This window comes from Amphiura filiformis, chromosome 2 (genome assembly GCF_039555335.1).
Source record: "Amphiura filiformis chromosome 2, Afil_fr2py, whole genome shotgun sequence".
Classification (NCBI taxonomy): Eukaryota; Metazoa; Echinodermata; class Ophiuroidea; order Amphilepidida; family Amphiuridae; genus Amphiura; species Amphiura filiformis.
The window spans coordinates 5,975,256-5,993,351 of NC_092629.1; the positions used below are offsets into that span (position 1 = coordinate 5,975,256).

Consider the following 18,096-nt stretch of genomic DNA (forward strand, 5'->3'; position numbering starts at 1 on the left):
CACGGTATTTATTGAATATTGGCTTATTACACGTAGAACACTCTTGCCGTGGTCCAGGATGAGGGTGGATATCGCCAGACAAGAGTAATACTTGAAATGAGGCAGTGCTGTTAGCGTAGTAGGTTACTCGCCTGTTGAGGTATCTGGTGCCATGAATTTTGTATGAAGTGTGGTGTATGCCTAAGTCTAGACCATGATGAACTGCAACAAGGTGCAGAATTCTGCAGTCAGTAGTTAAGCTTACACCAGTGTCTGAGGAGCTGGTGAAATGCAAGTCTGAAACAGTTATTGTGAGAGTCCAAACAACCAGCAGGTGTGTAAAACTGATGATAATCATCATTAATCCAGGTGGAATCCCACAAACATGCAAAGTCAGTACAGATCCAAGATGATATTTTCAGACACAGACATGACAGCAGCTCAACCTCTGGCAGCCATTTTTTATTTTTTTTATATGGATACAGACAGGAAAAATTAGCCTTACTATCTAATTGATATTATTCAACAGTCTGTGCACCATTTCGGAGATATCTTTACTTACGAATCATGGCATCCTTATCAAGCGGTCCAAACGCTAGCTCAACTACTACTTCTACCTCTTTTTTGGTTTCAGTCACTGAGTAACTTGCTAGTTGGAACCGGAACGCAGCTGTGGAAGGAAACAGTGAAAATGGTATCCGTCTATCATGTTGCAATTAGTCATATATAATATCAATTTTATTAATTGAAATTGTCGTCCCTAGAAAATAAGCTGAATTAAAATGGTTGTGATCAGACCGCAGTGTCTTTGGGCACTTAATCATGTTTGTTTCCTAACATTCAGGTGTACAATGGGGAGCGGTTAGGAGTTGCCCTACAACCACAGTTGCTGTTGGCAGCCACATGGTCCGATATCCAGTGATGAGATTTTTGGGGGATAGGGGGGGGGGGGGTCAAATCCCCTGCGGTCTCTAAAAAAGAAAAGAGAGAGAGAAGAAAGGGAGACATGGGGAGAGAGCGAGAGAGAGAGAGAGAGAAAGAGTGCGAAGTGAGAGGTAGGGCATTTTGTTGCAAAGCAGGAACCCTACTCTCTATCTACTCCACAAAATGAATACGGAATAAATCGCAAATATGTAGTGAGTAGATCGGGATGGATGTCATTACGTTGTCTCACTATTGGGGTGCAGGCACTCACTGTCTGTCTGGAGTGTTATAAACTCCATATAAAATACATGTACATACCGTCATCGTGAATTATAGTATTTCGGACAGTGGTCAATTCAGTTGTACCGTCAGCAGCTGTGCAAATTTTCACGTCCGTGGTTTGATCAATAACAAGGAGGAATGTCTCATCGTCATTCTGGACTTCACAGTCATCGTCCTGCAGAATCGTCAACATAACTGGTATTTCTGTTATCCCAACTCCAAATTCTACCGCTAAGGGTGTTAGAATAGCGTCATAGTCCACATCAGCTGTGGCTGGGTTGGCGCCTACTTCGTCATCATCCGAGGTTATTACATCTAATGCAGGGAATTAAATTGAAGACATGTTCCTTTTATTAATATATTCCTTTGTTTTAACACGCAGCTAATATTTGACTGTTATCCACATATTGCTATTTTGATACAAGCAACCAATGTTCATATAGCCAATAGTGTTGATGGTAGTGATTTCAACGTTGTGCGAGAGTTATGTGAGGAAGTTTGTGTCAAAGATGCTAATCGCAACCTCTTTTATTGTATTAAGATATCTTACATACATATATCGATGGGCAGTCTGCGCGTATATGCTGCACGTATGAATGAAATGAAATTGCAACCCTCATTGTAGCGTTCTTATAGCGATTAGTTGCAAAATTGGTCATTATTATAATAGTTAGATAGTCCTTCGTATGATTTTTTCACATGTGCTGTATCGTCTACAGTGGTGGCACTAGAATTGTGTTTTTGTTTTAGGGGGGACTAGGAGAAGGGGGACAAAGTGAATTTCAGGGGAGGGTAAAATCATCAAATGTTGCGCAAATTGCCGCACAAAGTGAAAATGTGCGTAATTTTTTGTTTTTTAATGGGCGAAACTGGGGGTTCGGAAGTTCTGACTGGGGGAATCGTAACCTCTATAATATCAAGAGCTCTCTGTATTACCTGTTTGTTCTAGAGCCCGTAATAACAGGGACAGCGCTGTTAGGATTTTTTATACAAAACGTATTGTCAAGTTCATGATATTATCGCTCCTACTTGTTTTTAATTAAAAAAAATAGAATATCTTACAGGCAACACTGGAGCCAGCGGTATAACCAGTTCTAGTCAGTATTGCAGTAATTACTCCTGTGTCTTCATCTACAGACAACGTTGTGTCCTGCCAGCAATAAGTCACTGAAAATAAATAAAAGGTATAATACTTTTTTCATCTTTTGTTTAAAATGTGTTTAAATATTTTCCAATTTTATACAAGTGCTGATATTAGAATTTCCATTTTTTTAATGTTAAAGTTGCAACCTAGTCATCTCACTAAAATGATCATATGAATTACTTTTCAACTGGTCTTAAAACGATCATATCAATCATTTTAGTGCAGTGATATTGCCATCTGTTATTATTGAGTTATTTGAAACGTGTTGAAGCTATATTTGACACCATAGAATATAAAGAACATGTAATTTGATTAGTAAGGTTACATAGAAATATTTCCGATAACTTATGGTTACGCAAGGTTTGGCGAATTACAACCCAATTTTTGTAAGGTTACGTAAATAAAAAAAAACTCACTTTGTGGACTTCCGGCCTCAGCCATGCCGGGCTATGGGCCTTGGCGTTTTTTGTTGATACAAGCCAGGCAGGGCTGAGGCCGGAAACTCCCATATTGAGGATTAGCAACGAATGGGGTTCCAATATAATGGCCCAGCAGGGCAAGAAAGCAAGGTGTAACCTTGAGTTATCGTTTTTCATTTTTCATTTCCCCCTAATTCCCCTCATTCTTGAGGCCATGTCCTCTTTAGGGAGCAGATTTATAGTTTAAGATTTCTTTGTTATTCTGCGAAGCAACCTTAAACAGTATTGTTTTTTAGCTCTTTAGTTTATTTTTAACGGCCGATACCTCCAAAACTTTGATCATACCTCATTGAAGAATTATAATCAAATTACGTGTATATTTATTATATAGTGTCAATCATGTATTTTTTAAAAGTTTTATATACGGCACAAACTTAATAACAACAGATGGGGCTATCACTGCACTAAAATGATTCATATGATCATTTAAAGATCAGTTGTAGAACGCTTAATATGATCACTGAAATAGGGAGACTGAGTTGGAGAATGACTTCCTTTAAGGAAAGCAGTAAAATTTGTTCTCGGATATTTTAATTTCATGTCTTTTTACTGGAATTTATTTTATTTGGTAAAGTAAGCACTACTTTTTCATAGATTCTTAGATACAGGTATATATAAATTACTTACCAAATACAAGCTCAAACAAACACACCATTACCAAGAAATGTGTCACGCAAGGTAAAAAATTATGCAACGCGACATCTTGCAGAAAGTGACGATTTAATCTTAGAAAGACTGAAAATGTTAATTATGCAGCAATTGTGAATATTTAATAAATCCTTTTTACTATTTATAAGCACCATTTATATGTAATAAACATACTACATTATTCAGATATTAACCTAGTTTTATCCTGAAATGTCTTCGATATCTTGAAAATAATACTATATAGGGTCCGTTTGTGAAGATTGTCATTCATCCAGGTATAATCAAATATAAATTTAAATTCTTTAAACTATTCAATTGGACTCATGGTTTGAGAGGCAATGGTTTGGATCTAAATATACGGCCTCTGGCAACACCATCTCGCCACTGGTCAGTGACCAATTGCCGACAGACTAACAGACGGCTTGAAGATGCACCTAGGATAAGGTGTGAAACCGTTGCCTCTCAAAACCGTGAGTCCAGTTGAATAGTTTAAAGAATCTAATTGTATACTATATAGGGTCCACAACTTATAAGTTCCCCCTAAATACTTTGCAAAATAAATCGAAAAATAGTTGACGAAATGTAAAGGTGTAAAAAGGTATGGGTAGCCTTATTTGTTTTACACATATTGACCCAATTATAGCGGCACACGTCATTGCGTTCAGTACAGTCACAATGCTTCATTATGTAAAAGAAGAAACCGTTTTAAACAGTGTGAAAAATCCATAGGATTTAACCCTCAAACCATACAGTAGGACAGGTTTAATAATGTGTTTGTTAAAGAAAACCTGACTGCTATGGACTCAGGTGCAACTTTTAAAGCGGCCTCTTTTGAGACTGAAAACAATGATGTGGGACGCTATAAATCGGTCCACATGTGTTCAACAAATATGGCTATACATACCTTTTCACATCTTTACATTTTGTGAAATATAATTATTTATTTTAGACTTATTAGACTTATATAGACTTAAGAGAGTTGAGAAATAATGTTGGTAGTTAGATGTCAAATTAATGTTCCACAATCAAGATATCGATAATGTAACAAAACAGTTTTTTCTCAAGCAAGATTCTCGAAAATGTTCCCCAAAACGGGCTTTTAAAATTTAATCGGTACTGTATTTGGTTCTTCCCCATGGCAACATTATTTCTTTGATCGATTTGTAGTACAATAAAAAAAAGAAAAAAACAATCTCTCGGGGTGGTTTTATACGGGCGCACATTTGAAAAAAAAACGTCATGGAACGCGTTTTTGATCTTGTAAACATGGTGCATAAAAAGGATTTAAACGAAGGATTTTCAAATTTATTCTAAAAAATTGTATACACACACAAGAATAATGATAAGCTACATCCAATGAACCAACATTTTACTCGCTGCGATATTTGATTACTGAGAAAATTCTGTTTTAGAGAACAACTTTATACGTCTTTTATACCTTTTTATACGTTTTTTTGTGAACCTTAACCATAAGAAATATTGGCGTTATACAATTACTGGAAGTAAATTGTTTTCCTTTATGGTCACATCCACAATGCGTTGTGGGTAAAAAAAAATCAAAAAGTTCTACATCCATCGTCATGTCTCTGTTATCTTATACGCCAAGAAGTTGAAATTACTCTGAAATCTTGGCTAGAAAATAAAAGTTTGATTAGAATGTGATTTTTGGTTGTTAAGATGTGTCTTCTCATATAAAACGTGTTTCATTTTCTATTGAACATGTTGAAGGCCCAAGGCGTGTCAGGAAGCTCAAATAGGAACAAAATAGTTATCCTGAGTAAGCAGTTGGACTCTTGCACCTTAAAAACAATTTTATGGAGATTATCTAAGTTACAATATGATGCTTACTAAACTTTTGGCTTCAGTTTTTAACCGTTTCTGACGTACCAAATCTGTATTCGCTTTAACCAACATATTTAAACAACAACAACAAAATCACATTTTCATAAATAACTTTTATTTTGTACCAGACATTTTTTTATTATAATCATGGGAAATTTCAATATCCTGACTTGTATTAACAGAGATGCGATGGTGGAGGTAGATGCGATGGTATGACCCTCGTAATTACTTGCTCGAGTTTGATTGACAGATGACGTCAAACGCAAACTAGTCTTTTAATATTCTGTGTTCAAGAATACCTACCGTCATCGTTTTCAATAACAAATGTAGTGGTCTCGTAAGTTGGTCCCGTAACTACGGATGGATCAGCAACTGCACACGCTGAGGGTAAATCAAGGAGATTAATTTGATACCCAAACTGCTCATCAGGAGCTGGACAGAAATCATTGTGCACAGTCACATCTAGAGGTATCGGTATGTCAGCCATACTAGCCGGAGTGAATTCATGGCGCCCACTAGGGACACCTGCATCATCAAAGTCGGCAGTCTCATCACCAGTAGAGCCTGCTTTGGTAGCCATGTCGCTCAGGCCTGTCAAAGCTATCACCTCTGTAGGGTAATATTACATACATAGCATTTCTTATTATAAAAATTAAGATTTCCTCCAGCAAATATGGTGGTTTGAGTATTAGTCTGTACAGCAATATATATAGCAATATGGTGGAAGTACAAATTTACACAGGTGTACACACATTATGGAATGTTCTAACTTCACATTAACGGCATCATGAATCGGCTATGGCTAAGGTCGCGTATACTAGCCCTAGTTATGTTTTGAATCTAATATTTTGGATTCTTGAAAACATAATAATGGTCAAAGTTGCTCAGCATTATGGCTACGATGCCTCTTCATGATATTGTAAGAAAGAAAGAAGAATGGAAGTATGAAAGATAGAAACAGACAAAGCAATTTTGCAAATGGCTAAGGAATTAACATAATACTCCTTCAAAATCTTACGAATTATGTACTATAAATTAACCTATATTCAAAATTGCCTACCGAAAGAGCAGCAGACTTGTTCCTTATTTGAAGCACTACCGCCACTTTTTTTCACCATCGGAACATAGGGACTACCGTTAGCGAGGGTTTCTTCTAGATCTGACAAACTTTCTCGGATGAAGCCCACTTTCGGTTTGTCAGCATCATCAACTGTTAGAAAAAAAGTAATAAATAAATAAGCAAACAAACAAAAAATTAAACAAGCACTTGGTACAAAAAGCTACAATACAATTGTTGCCATCAAGAATTGGAAGAATAATGTGACTGTAAAGATGCAAAAGAGATATTATTTACTCTGAAATTTCTGCACAATGATATATCGGGCGAAAGGGCCTCCGTAAGTTTATAAATGGATCTAAGATGGCGGTTCGAGTCCCCCACATGCAGCTATAATTATCCCCATGTTTTTTTAAAAACGTGTTTCCTGCAAGTACAAGCTGACATCGATGGACCTAATAATTCGACGTGATTCACGGATACGTACGAACATCCGATATCTATAAACTGTCCAATTGTATTAGAATAACTATTATAGAGGGCGATGTTATCGCTTCTTGTGCTCGACGATAATAGGTTAATGAACGCATATTACTTGTTGGGAGAGAAATTAGACTAATTAATGCATGCATTATTTTGTATAATTTCTCGAGACACGAGAAGAAAAAACAACATGATTTTTGCTGTTTTTATAACAAAATTGTCACTTTAAAGGCTTAATGTACGATTTCCTTCAAATTTTAAATTTGTCATTATAAACTCAAAATGCTGAAATAATACTAGTAATAATGATCGGGAATGGTTTCTGTCCATTTTGAGCTGAAATAACGAGGTAACGTGAAAGAAACACTGCTTATTATTTTGGCCGTTTAACACGCAGTTCTATGGGCGGACATAAAGTCATAATTTCTTAAATTTATGACTTTATGTCGAACTTTGCTCTGTTTACCTACAAACACAACAAATTTGGCTGATTCCATTTAGGTGCAAGTTGTGACATGTGTAAACATTACAAATATACCAAAAAATCAGGTTTGAAAAAAATTAACCAAATTCATATTATAAGATCGTACATTATGACTTTAAATGTTGGAAAATACAAGCAACTATAATGCTCCAACCCGCAAGAAAAATGAACGCGTCCAACAGTACTGCCCGTGCATTAGACACAATCAATGCATGGTTTGCTTTTTTTGGGTGGGTGCGGCGTGCCGCACCCACCCTATATTCTCTGACTATTGACCTACTTTTTCACATGCTGCAGTGTTGAGAAAATATTCGTGCCGGTTATATCCCAAACACCCACAGAGGTGATAGTTTACGGCGAGTTTTGTAATTATTACTTGATTTCGATATGTAAGTATTAAATACGATAAAGTCGTCATAGGCAGTAATGTGTTTGTATTAAAAGAAATAACAAAAATAATTATTTAAGTAATAGAAATACTATTTGGAAATTGCAGCAAGATTTGCAGTTGTTTTTATTTGAACAGTATCAGTTCACCAGTTTTGCTAGTTTTCCTAATCTTTGGGCTAAATTAATAGCATCGTGAAGGTCATCATTTTATACTGACAGCTGTGCATTGTGTTCAGTGTGTACATAGGCTATTTACTTTTCAAATCTTGTGACAAATTGTCTGCTGATGCTTGTATAAGGTATTATAGACAAATTATTAGAATGCATGTGCACCAGTAGAAATGGCCCAGGTTGAATAAAATAAATAAACATATGAATGAATATTTTATTCCCTGGATTATTTTAGTTGGGACAAAATAATGATATAATTTGACGCTTTGAAATACAGTTATGTTAATCATAATAAAGTTACAAAGTTAAAAAAATAATATCGAAATATTGCAAAATCAAACTGTTCTCCTCATAAGTTGTTTCAAAACAACATATTGAGGAAATTGATATGACAGATTTTTAAACTTTGATATGGAAAGATACCCCAGCCCTGTTGTCTCACCAGAGAAGATGAGCAGAAATCTTTCTATCTGATGATAAAAAAAACCCTCTAGGTATGATTACGAAAATGTTTTAAATAACTATTATCTACAAAAGTTTTATAACAATGTTTTATATAAAATGTTAACATAAAAGGTCTTCTGTTATGATGTGAAGGGTTAATATAAAAACAGGGAAAATCTGTTCCAACTGACCAGCAGAGAACAAAGGATAAGCAATAGATAAGATTATAATCAGGAAAATATGACACAACCTCCAATGGGGAATAACAAACGTATAAACGTATAAAGTTAAAAATTCTTTTAACTTTGGTTATACGTTTTGTGTTATTCCCCCATTGGAAATCGATGTTGTGTCATATTTTCCCTGTTTTTAATTGTGAAGACTTACTCATGCTTTCATTTCTCTTGACAATTTTTCATTTGCCCAAGGGTTATATAAAAACAGGGAAATCTGTTCCAACTGACCAGCAGGGAACAAAGGATAAGCAATAGATAAGATTAAAATCAGGGAAAATATGACACAACCTCCAATGGGGAATAACAAACGTATAAACGTATAAAGTTAAAAAATCTTTTAACTTTGGTTATAGGTTTTGTGTTATTCCCCCATTGGAAATTGATGTTGTGTCATATTTTCCCTGTTTTTAATTGTGAAGACTTACTCATGCTTTCATTTCTCTTGACAATTTTTCATTTGCCCACCCTATTCCTTTTAAAGGAATTTTTATCTAACGCTTGCTCTGATTGGTTCTCAGGCGCTATCTAAGTGTGTATGAATTGTGTTAAGGGACTTAATGGGTTATAATTAGATGAGTTGACCAATAACGTTACGTTTTTACATTCAGGACTTGCTCCGTTGTTTGAGTCGGGGATTAATAACACAGTAGTGTCTGTGGCAGACCAGTGGACATACATTTGGTCAAAACCCAACTTGCAAAACATTTATTGTTTTAATTATGTAGACCTAGATTGTAGCACATTCAAGTTCGATGACATTTTTGGTATTATTTGTTGATCTCCGAGTCTGAAGTCTTAAAAAGCTTGAAACATAAATGTGTGTAACACTTTCAAATTTGAGTTTAAACTGGTAGAATTTGACACCTGTTGGCCCAAATGGCTTATGAATATTTCGGCTTAGATCAAACACTGACATCGCTGATTTAGCATTTTCAGATGGTTTAAGCCTATGAACATTTCGGCTTATATCAAACACTGATATTACTGATTTTTTTTTTGCAGGTGGTTAAGTGATAACATTGGTTTTAGAGTCGCTTACCTTCTTTTCCCCATACTTCAATTTCACATAGCCTTAGCGGGCCCTTAAGACTCTCCTGAACAATGTACACGTACTGTCCTTGGTAGTTATTACATTGTTTACCCACCCAAGCGGTGGGCATAGAACTGATTTCACTACTGGATACATCCGAGTCACACTGAACATTTCTCTCGATGCTATCCAATTCTGATGCTCCGGCGTTTTCATCACATGATCCTACATATACCTTGGCATCAACTAGTGGGTCCACATAGCTACATGGTTGAGCTGCTTAAAACAAAGGTACGAGATTGTGTTATATTGTAAAACGCAGTATTATTTCTAACTTTAAAACTGAAACTTTAATCCCTGTGGGGCTGACCGGGGTATGCTTTCTCATCAAAACGGATGAGAAATTACCGTGTAAACAACCATCGGGAAACAACTTGTCACATTGTTTAAAATTTAACACGATAATTAGTAAAGCACGGTCCGATCAGTTCTACAAGGTTTAAAATGTCATGATTTTTGAATGAATTCTTGCTTTTAAATTTCCAATCGTGTATCACAATAATTATTGTTTTGGATATAACATGTAAATCAACTACAGAAAGAAAATGTTTGTTTCCAACAACACTGAGTTGAAAATACGAGGGTCTTACGTGCCATGATTGTACGCTTAAATCTAGGCTACAAAATTATTTGATGAAAATGTAATTTTTGGTTGTTAAGGGATGGGCCTATAGGAATAAAGACCAAACAAACATATTCTTGTTTATGCCGTAATATTGTAGTATTTCAACCATTTCACAACTTCAGCTGTGTAACTTACAAAAATTCCAGCTAAAAAGTGGTTCTTTTAATTTTTGAAAATACATTAAAAATCGCATTGGACTTTTCGTACTGATCGACGATCGTACTATAAATGACCACCAGCATGAATATGCGAGAAATCGCACTATACAATACACGGGGACTTTGACTGGTGGTACTTTCTCTGTTTTATCTCACTCCTCTGTGTGAAATTCACACAGTACTGACGTCACTGCCACATCAGGGTGAAAATGGTATAGCTTATTGCAAACCAGCCAAATTTGTCATATGTTTGAATAGCTAGTAGAAAACCCGCGAATATAGTGTCAGAAACTCTCACACAACTTAGGATAACCTTGCCGTTAATGTGATACCGAAAGCAGCGCCATTTTTGGAATATATTTGAACATTGTGTGGGAAAACAATGCGGTAAAAAGTAAGTTAATATTGACAATCGTTTAATTTTAGTAATACCAACCAGTAACGGACACTAAGCCAAGACTATGTGAGAAGTTTGGGGTATGTAAAGCATTTTCTTGTTATAAAAAACAAAGAAAAAGCAGTCCAAAATTAAACTTTTATCACAACGTGATATTTTTTTAAAAGTACATTTTGAGAGGGCCTACGCTGGTTCTTTTAATTCTAGTTTAAAATCTGTTCATCACCCGCAGTCCGATTTGGTGTCTATGGTTTCATTAAAGTATTGGAAACTAATGTGGAGGGTATTTTGTTTAAAAACAAACGATATTGTTAAAAATATCGGTATTTATGCCAGCGACATTTCTAGTGTGTAAAATGCATTGGAAATTGTCGGCTAAAAAGTGCATAAATTAAAATCGCGAACAGTAATAGCAACAATAACTATCTGCATTCCAAACGCTTTTCAAAAACAAACCACCTTTTTTCGGGCAATCGCTGAAACCGAAATATGAAATTCCAGGCCATCTGTAAAAAAGTGCATGAGCTGAAATGACCATGAACTTGGGTCACCGAAACAAATGTTTATATTGGTGTCAGGCCTTTCATAGTGATACAACAATTAGCCCCCAATAATGGCTTTCATTTTAACCGTTATTTGTTAAACTGCGATTTTTTACTTTTTGAGAAATTTTCAGAAATAAATCTGTAATGATTTTTACATAGATGCTGGCAACTTTTTTATTCGGAAATTGGCCTTTCTTTTCAGACCATTTTCGACTAACCAAATCTTTACTCAAACCAACACATCTTAACAAACAAAAATCAAATTTTTATCAAACAACTTTCAGTTTGTAGCCAAGATTTAAGAATATACCCATGGATAATTTCAATATCCTGGCAGGTAAAATAACAGGGATGTGATGATGGTGGTAGACCCTCGTACCTTGGCATCCAAGAAGCTCAAAGCGCATACAAACATAATTATTCCAGTCCGTGGGTCGTATTCTAATGAGAGTTGCAAAACGGGAGTCGTAAATGGATTGATCACTTCCGAATTTGCATCTATATTTCCAGTAAATTCCTGTAATTGGGAGAAAACAAATAATACCATACTTAATGCAATATGTAAATGTAACCCTTAGGTAGCTATATGTAATATTATTAAAAACCTCGGTCGAGGTTTTCCAAATTGTAAAAAATAACGGTTAGTTAATGAAAAAAGAAGAAGTGAAATTTAGCAACGCGACGAGGTTTATTTGCCCGTAATAGAGTTCTATTGTATCCGCTATTGTATCCGCTATTGTATTCTATTCATAAAAACTACTGCAAGAATCGCGGCAATCCCTGATATACACATTTATTGCTGGTCTCTACCACCGGCGTTTCGCATTTATTAACATTCAAAATGATCCGATACTCTTACAATTATAAACTTATATGTGCTTTTTATATAAAATTAACAACTTGCAATTATGAAAACTACACATTTTTAAAGTGAAAATATATTTACCATCGAAAATATATCATACTTAATTGTATATAATCTATACCGAGCCCTGAAGTGCCCAATTACATCAAATAGAAATTCATACAAGCCCCTATTTGGCATCTGCAGACGTATAACAATGTGAATCTTTCGTTCATGCTTCACACCTAACTCGTTTATTTACACACTCCACGCAAGAAGCATATTGGAAAGGCTAGCATCGAGCGACGGCGATAGCGGCGGTAGATGCAAGTATGAACAACATCATTCAAGTGTTTAATCCTTTATAATCTTTAGGTCCGAGAAGTTTGAAAGTTTGTGAATGATCTGCTCTATACGTCAGTGCAGGATCATGGTATGCATTTTATGATACAATACTCGGACTAGAATCCAGAATCCACAATCTTTTGATAGCAATGGTTGAGTAAACATTGTCTAAACACTAAGACAGCTTTGTACTACAGACCTTTGGTTCAGGCCACGCACACAGAATATTCTGTTACTCCCCGACGTAAGTATTACAAATGCGGGCGTATATCCAACATAATAATGTGAATTTGAAAAATCTCAACATTAATAACACTTATTCATTTCGCCGCTTGCAAACTGGAATGTGTATGTGGAGAATTGTAATTTTAATATCCAATGCTAAGGAAACAAGCAGGTATGACTATAATAGTAATCAAAATAGTAATAATATTCTCCTACTCAGGACACTTGATTTAGGCCTGCATTATGATTATAGGCCTACAGTAAAATCTGTTTCTTCCAGCCTTTTAAATGTCATGTAAATGATTCTCCACGCTACACAGAAATTACACAATTTGACATAACTTTAAAAAATATTGCAATAGGCTATCTTGGTGATTTTTCGACATTTTGAAGGACCACATGAGTGAATATTAAGAAATCAAACACCGCGTGCTCGGCGCTACTCCCATGTAATCGAAGGTCGTAAAAGATATTCCGATAACAATAGTCATTGATATGTCGTTTCCAGTCCCTGGCTGAACTATGGAGTTCAACTATTAATTTTTTTAATATTACCCCATGGCATTAAGAAACTAGTATTTTGATAGCTTGATGAGGTATGCAGCTGGTTGGGGTGGGTACGGGTCGTTAAAACCACTAACCGCGAAATGAGGATATCAAATTAGTTTACCCCTCATGGCTACAAAGAACCACTACCCGCGAAATATGGATATACAACTAGTTTGCCCCGCATGGCTACAAAGAACCACTAACCGCGCAATATGGATATCCAACTCAAAAAGGCATCAACATCTACCAAAACCTTTCCTGTGTAGCTTTTTACCCTTTTCTAAACTTGGTCCCATTTATCACACTAACCGCGAAATGTAGATATCAAACTAGTTTTCCCCGCAGGGCTACAAAGAACCACTAACCGCGAAATATGGATATCCAACTAGTTTGGCCCTCAGAGCTTCAAGAAACCACTCACGGCTAAATATGGATATCCAATTAGTTTGCCCGCAGGGCTAAAAACAACCACTAACCGCGAAATATGGATATCCAACTAGTTTTCCTCGCATGGCTACAAAGAGCCACTAACCGCCCAATATGGATATCCAACTCAAAAACCATCAATATTTACAAAAAAACCGTTTCAAAACGTAAAAAAGGGGCCAAAGTTTAAAAAATCTTTCCTGTGTGGCTTTTCACCCTTTTTTAAACTTTATGAAAGTTTCTAAAGACCCATACAATATCATCTATACTTGTTAGTTTTGCTTGATTTATTGTTGTTAATGAGTTATGTACGTTTTACAAAAGTGTTGTTGTTTTAGCTCTCTTTACAACATAACTCAAGAACCACAGGACCTACAAAAGCATATCTGTGATATTTGAATTCTTCTACACACTCGCTATGAAATGACCAATGCAATTTTTGCCAAAGCTCACTACCATTCGCAAGATGATGTGAACTACCAAAACGCAACAGTTTAAAATAGTTGCTAGCTCTAAAGCTATAAATTAACACAGTGCCTCATTTCAAATTATAAGTTTTGGTTTCTCTTTTGTTCAGAAACCAAAAATCTAGGGATTAAAAAGTAGAGCAGATCTGGTCTGCAATCATAACACTATTATGCTGGGAGGACACAGTATATGGTATATGTGACCTGTCACCACGAAATGAGCGTGAAGTCGCAAGTTGGTGGTTTCAAGACATCCTGGTTGACTGTGTTGATGTTCTTTGTTTGCCGTGCACCTGTACGTAAATGGCTCATTGTGCCCACATTCACGCACGAACGAAGGACATACATACATACATACTACTGGCTTGAACAGGTACGCAGCAAACAAAACTGCAACGCAGTAGCCAGGATGTCTCGAAACTACGAACTTGCGACTTTATTCTCATTTCGTGGTAGCATGTCATATATAACCATAAATATATAGTAACCTATTGTGCTAACATAATTATTATCGGATATCTATCAGATATTCGGGATAAGTTTGTCGTAGGTGGCATACTTTCATGTCTCCGTATAATTGCACCCTGAGTTCTAGGCCTAGAAATCATTCGCGTATAATGAGGGGTGGAGGGGGGCTTTGTTTTTTTGTATGAAACATAACCGATGCATGGAGATGATTTGATTATCCCCGGTAAGCAAAACCCATACCTCTTACCTAGGCCCCTCACCACCACCTATATAACCTCCACTTAATTAAGTGTCTCATTCCCCCTTCCTCGCCTCACCCTACATTCGATATCTTGTGTGTAATGCAGTAAATGCAACTCGCTTCTGGATTGTCTATACTTAAAATCCCATATTGTTTGATTCGGTGCAAATTTAAGTCGTCATCTATTCGGTGATACTAAAATAAGTAGCAACATTGTGAAATCATTATAACGTCATGCAGAACTTCCCAGTGACCCCACTACCCCTAAGATCCGGTTATTGTCTTACCCGGGGTGAGATGGCAGATTATTATATCCGTGTGGGAAACGACCTACTGGTAGGCGGAACGCAATAACAAGAAGGACTGCAAGTATTATATTTGCATACTTGTGACACTGATATTTACCAACGCCGTAGAACGTTTTTGAAAATAAAAACAATATATACATCCGAAGGTGATCCGAAGGTGATCCGAAGGTCCCAGGTTCAAATCCTGGATGGTCAGTGAAATTTTTTTTACTGACTGTCATTTATGTATGTGGAGTGGAGATTTGTGTTAAAAAACCTTTCTCTGAATATATACATCGAATATTTGAGATATTCTTCACATGTTGTGCTTTACATTTAATTGATTCCCATACTGACAAATACCAGATTATTATGTACCGTCCCTATGTAACACATGAAGTGCCTATCACAATTTGCCATGCGCGAGTATTTGCAATGGCAAAGGTTAGTATATTACAACGGGATATATTACAAAGTTGATCATCTGAGTTCGTCAGCGTGGGAGAATTACGATGGCGGACACGATATTTTTCTTTCTTTTATCGTAGTTCAATATTTACCACTCCATTATCGACATCCTGCCAATTGATGCAAGATCTACTGTATTCTACTGTAAACATTTTCACCCATTGGTTAGCAGTACTATCCCTGCCTTGCGTGATTATCCCATATACAAGAGTAGGCGTTCCCAGGTCGACTTGTATCCATTGATTGGCGTCAACCATATCTGTAGCTACACACCAGCCAGCACTAGCTTGATTCAATCTCCCATTTGCTGCAGCTAATGTAGCAGCACTATGTTCACTAGATGCGGTTATCTGACTGTCGGCAATGCTTCCGTCTTCCATTCCCAATTCATATTCAGTCACCGTACAAGTGGCTGTTCATAAAGAAAATGAAACCATTGTCTCCTATCAGTTAATAGTTTGTTCAATGAAACAAGAATTTTTTGACAAAAAGTTGACGTCAGGGCCACAAACATTCAGTGTAGTTGGTTAAAACTAAATAAAGCAATAAAATTGTAATGCAAGTAATGAATGAATGTTTGGTGATTTGTTTTGGAATGCGTTTGTTTTGTAACTTATTTCAAAATTGAGTCACAAATTTAAGGGCATCTTGTTTTTTAGAAAGTTTATTTGTAATACAAAAATAGAGAACAGAATAAGATTGGGGCATGACAAATTTTAACGCTAGACATACGTGTAGTTATAAAACAACATTTATGTAAGAACTCTGCATACATGTTATTTAATATTGCAGGTTTGCCATCACACATACGAATCAGGTCCACAGTTCATGCGAGTCAAAAAGACTGTATGCTGTCAGCATGATATGGTCATGATTGGATTGCTGTGTGTTTGTTTATAGGGCTACATGATGAACACAGATCAAAGAGAACGCTGATTGCAGCCGAATTTGAAACGTGTGTTTTGCCGAAAATGTATCCTGCCAAATAGACCTTGTTGTCTAAATCCCGTGTTTTCGGTAGAGTTTGAGAGTGTCAAAATCCCGGTATTGAGTAAAAAATAATTACTGTCCATTCAACCATCATAGTCAAACTTCTCATCAACATGATCAATACAACAATCATGCAGTGATAGTCTGTTTGGAAATTTGGCCTTCTTATTGTTAAGAAACCCAGCAAACACAAAAACGTTTTAAAACGTTTTAAATGGGCTATATGTTGGCTTTTGGTTTAGTTAAAAAAGTTTTAATAACATTAAAATATCGGGTTATATAAAGGTCATGAAAACGTTTTAAAACGTTTTGTATGAAAACACACTACAACAATATTCTTAAATGTTTTCAAAAATGTTATTGTAAAATATTTTTGCAAAGATTTTGCCAAATATTTTGTCAACACTTAAATAACTTATGTTAAAATATTTGCACCCATCAAACACAGAAATGTTCTTAAGATGTGTTTTTTTCCAAAATGTTTTAATAACATTTAAATGTCGGGTTATATAAAGGTCATGAAAACGTTTTTAATACGTTATTGCAAATATTTTGGGCAAATATTTTTCGCAAAATATTTTTTCGACCCCAAAATGACATTCTGTTTAGAATGTTTTGGATTAAGTTTTCAAAAATGTTTTTGGAATGTTATTAAAACGTTTTTATACCCTTTATATAACCCAACATTTAATTTTTTTCTGGAAAACATTTTGTGCTTGCTGGGCAGTAGATTATCAAAAATGTTTTTTATGGAAATGTTATATACCCTTAATATACCCTTTATATAACCCGACATTTAAACGTTTTCTGACAACCTTTTATAACCTTTTGCGAATGATGTCGAAAATGTTTTGTGTTTGCTGGGCCCATCAAACACAAAAACGTTTTAAAACGTTTTAGATGGGTTATATTTTGGCGTTTGGTTTGGGTAAAAACGTTTTAATAACATTAAAATGTCGGGTTATATAAAGGTCATGAAAACGTTTTAAACGTTTTGTATGAAAACACACTACAACAATATTCTTAAAATGTTTTCAAAAATGTTATTGTAAAATATTTTTGCAAAGATTTTTGCCAAATATTTTGTTAACACTTAAATAACTTATGTTAAAATATTTGCACCCATCAAACACAGAAATGTTCTTAAGATGTGTTTCTTTTTCAAAATGTTTTAATAACATTTAAATGTCGGGTTATATAAAGGTCATGAAAACGTTTTTAATACGTTATTGCAAATATTTTGGGCAAATATTTTTCGCAAAATATTTTTTCGACCCCAAAATAGGTTAACATCTGTAATCTAGGCCCTACGCAGTGAACAGTCAAAATTTGGCAACTAGAATGATTTCTGCCAAAATATGCCTGCTACCCCCTCCGCAAGCCCCAAAATTGTTTGGCAACCAATTTG

General features: G+C 35.6%; 1 protein-coding gene across 1 annotated transcript in view; it reads right to left on the reverse strand.

The window, feature by feature from the left end:
• The window catches only part of LOC140145815 (uncharacterized), a 40,333-nt gene extending 28,443 nt beyond the window's left edge, over positions 1-11,890 (reverse strand). Inside the window, exons 1-7 of the mRNA XM_072167494.1 lie at positions 11,758-11,890; positions 9,603-9,869; positions 6,359-6,508; positions 5,602-5,907; positions 2,248-2,352; positions 1,222-1,500; positions 542-649 (exon numbers count right to left, since the gene is read on the reverse strand). Of these exons, the coding sequence (XP_072023595.1) occupies positions 542-649; positions 1,222-1,500; positions 2,248-2,352; positions 5,602-5,907; positions 6,359-6,508; positions 9,603-9,869; positions 11,758-11,785 (1,243 nt within the window). The 5' untranslated portion in view covers positions 11,786-11,890. The remainder of the gene's footprint in view (positions 1-541; positions 650-1,221; positions 1,501-2,247; positions 2,353-5,601; positions 5,908-6,358; positions 6,509-9,602; positions 9,870-11,757) is intronic.
• Between the last annotated feature and the right edge of the window lie 6,206 nt (positions 11,891-18,096).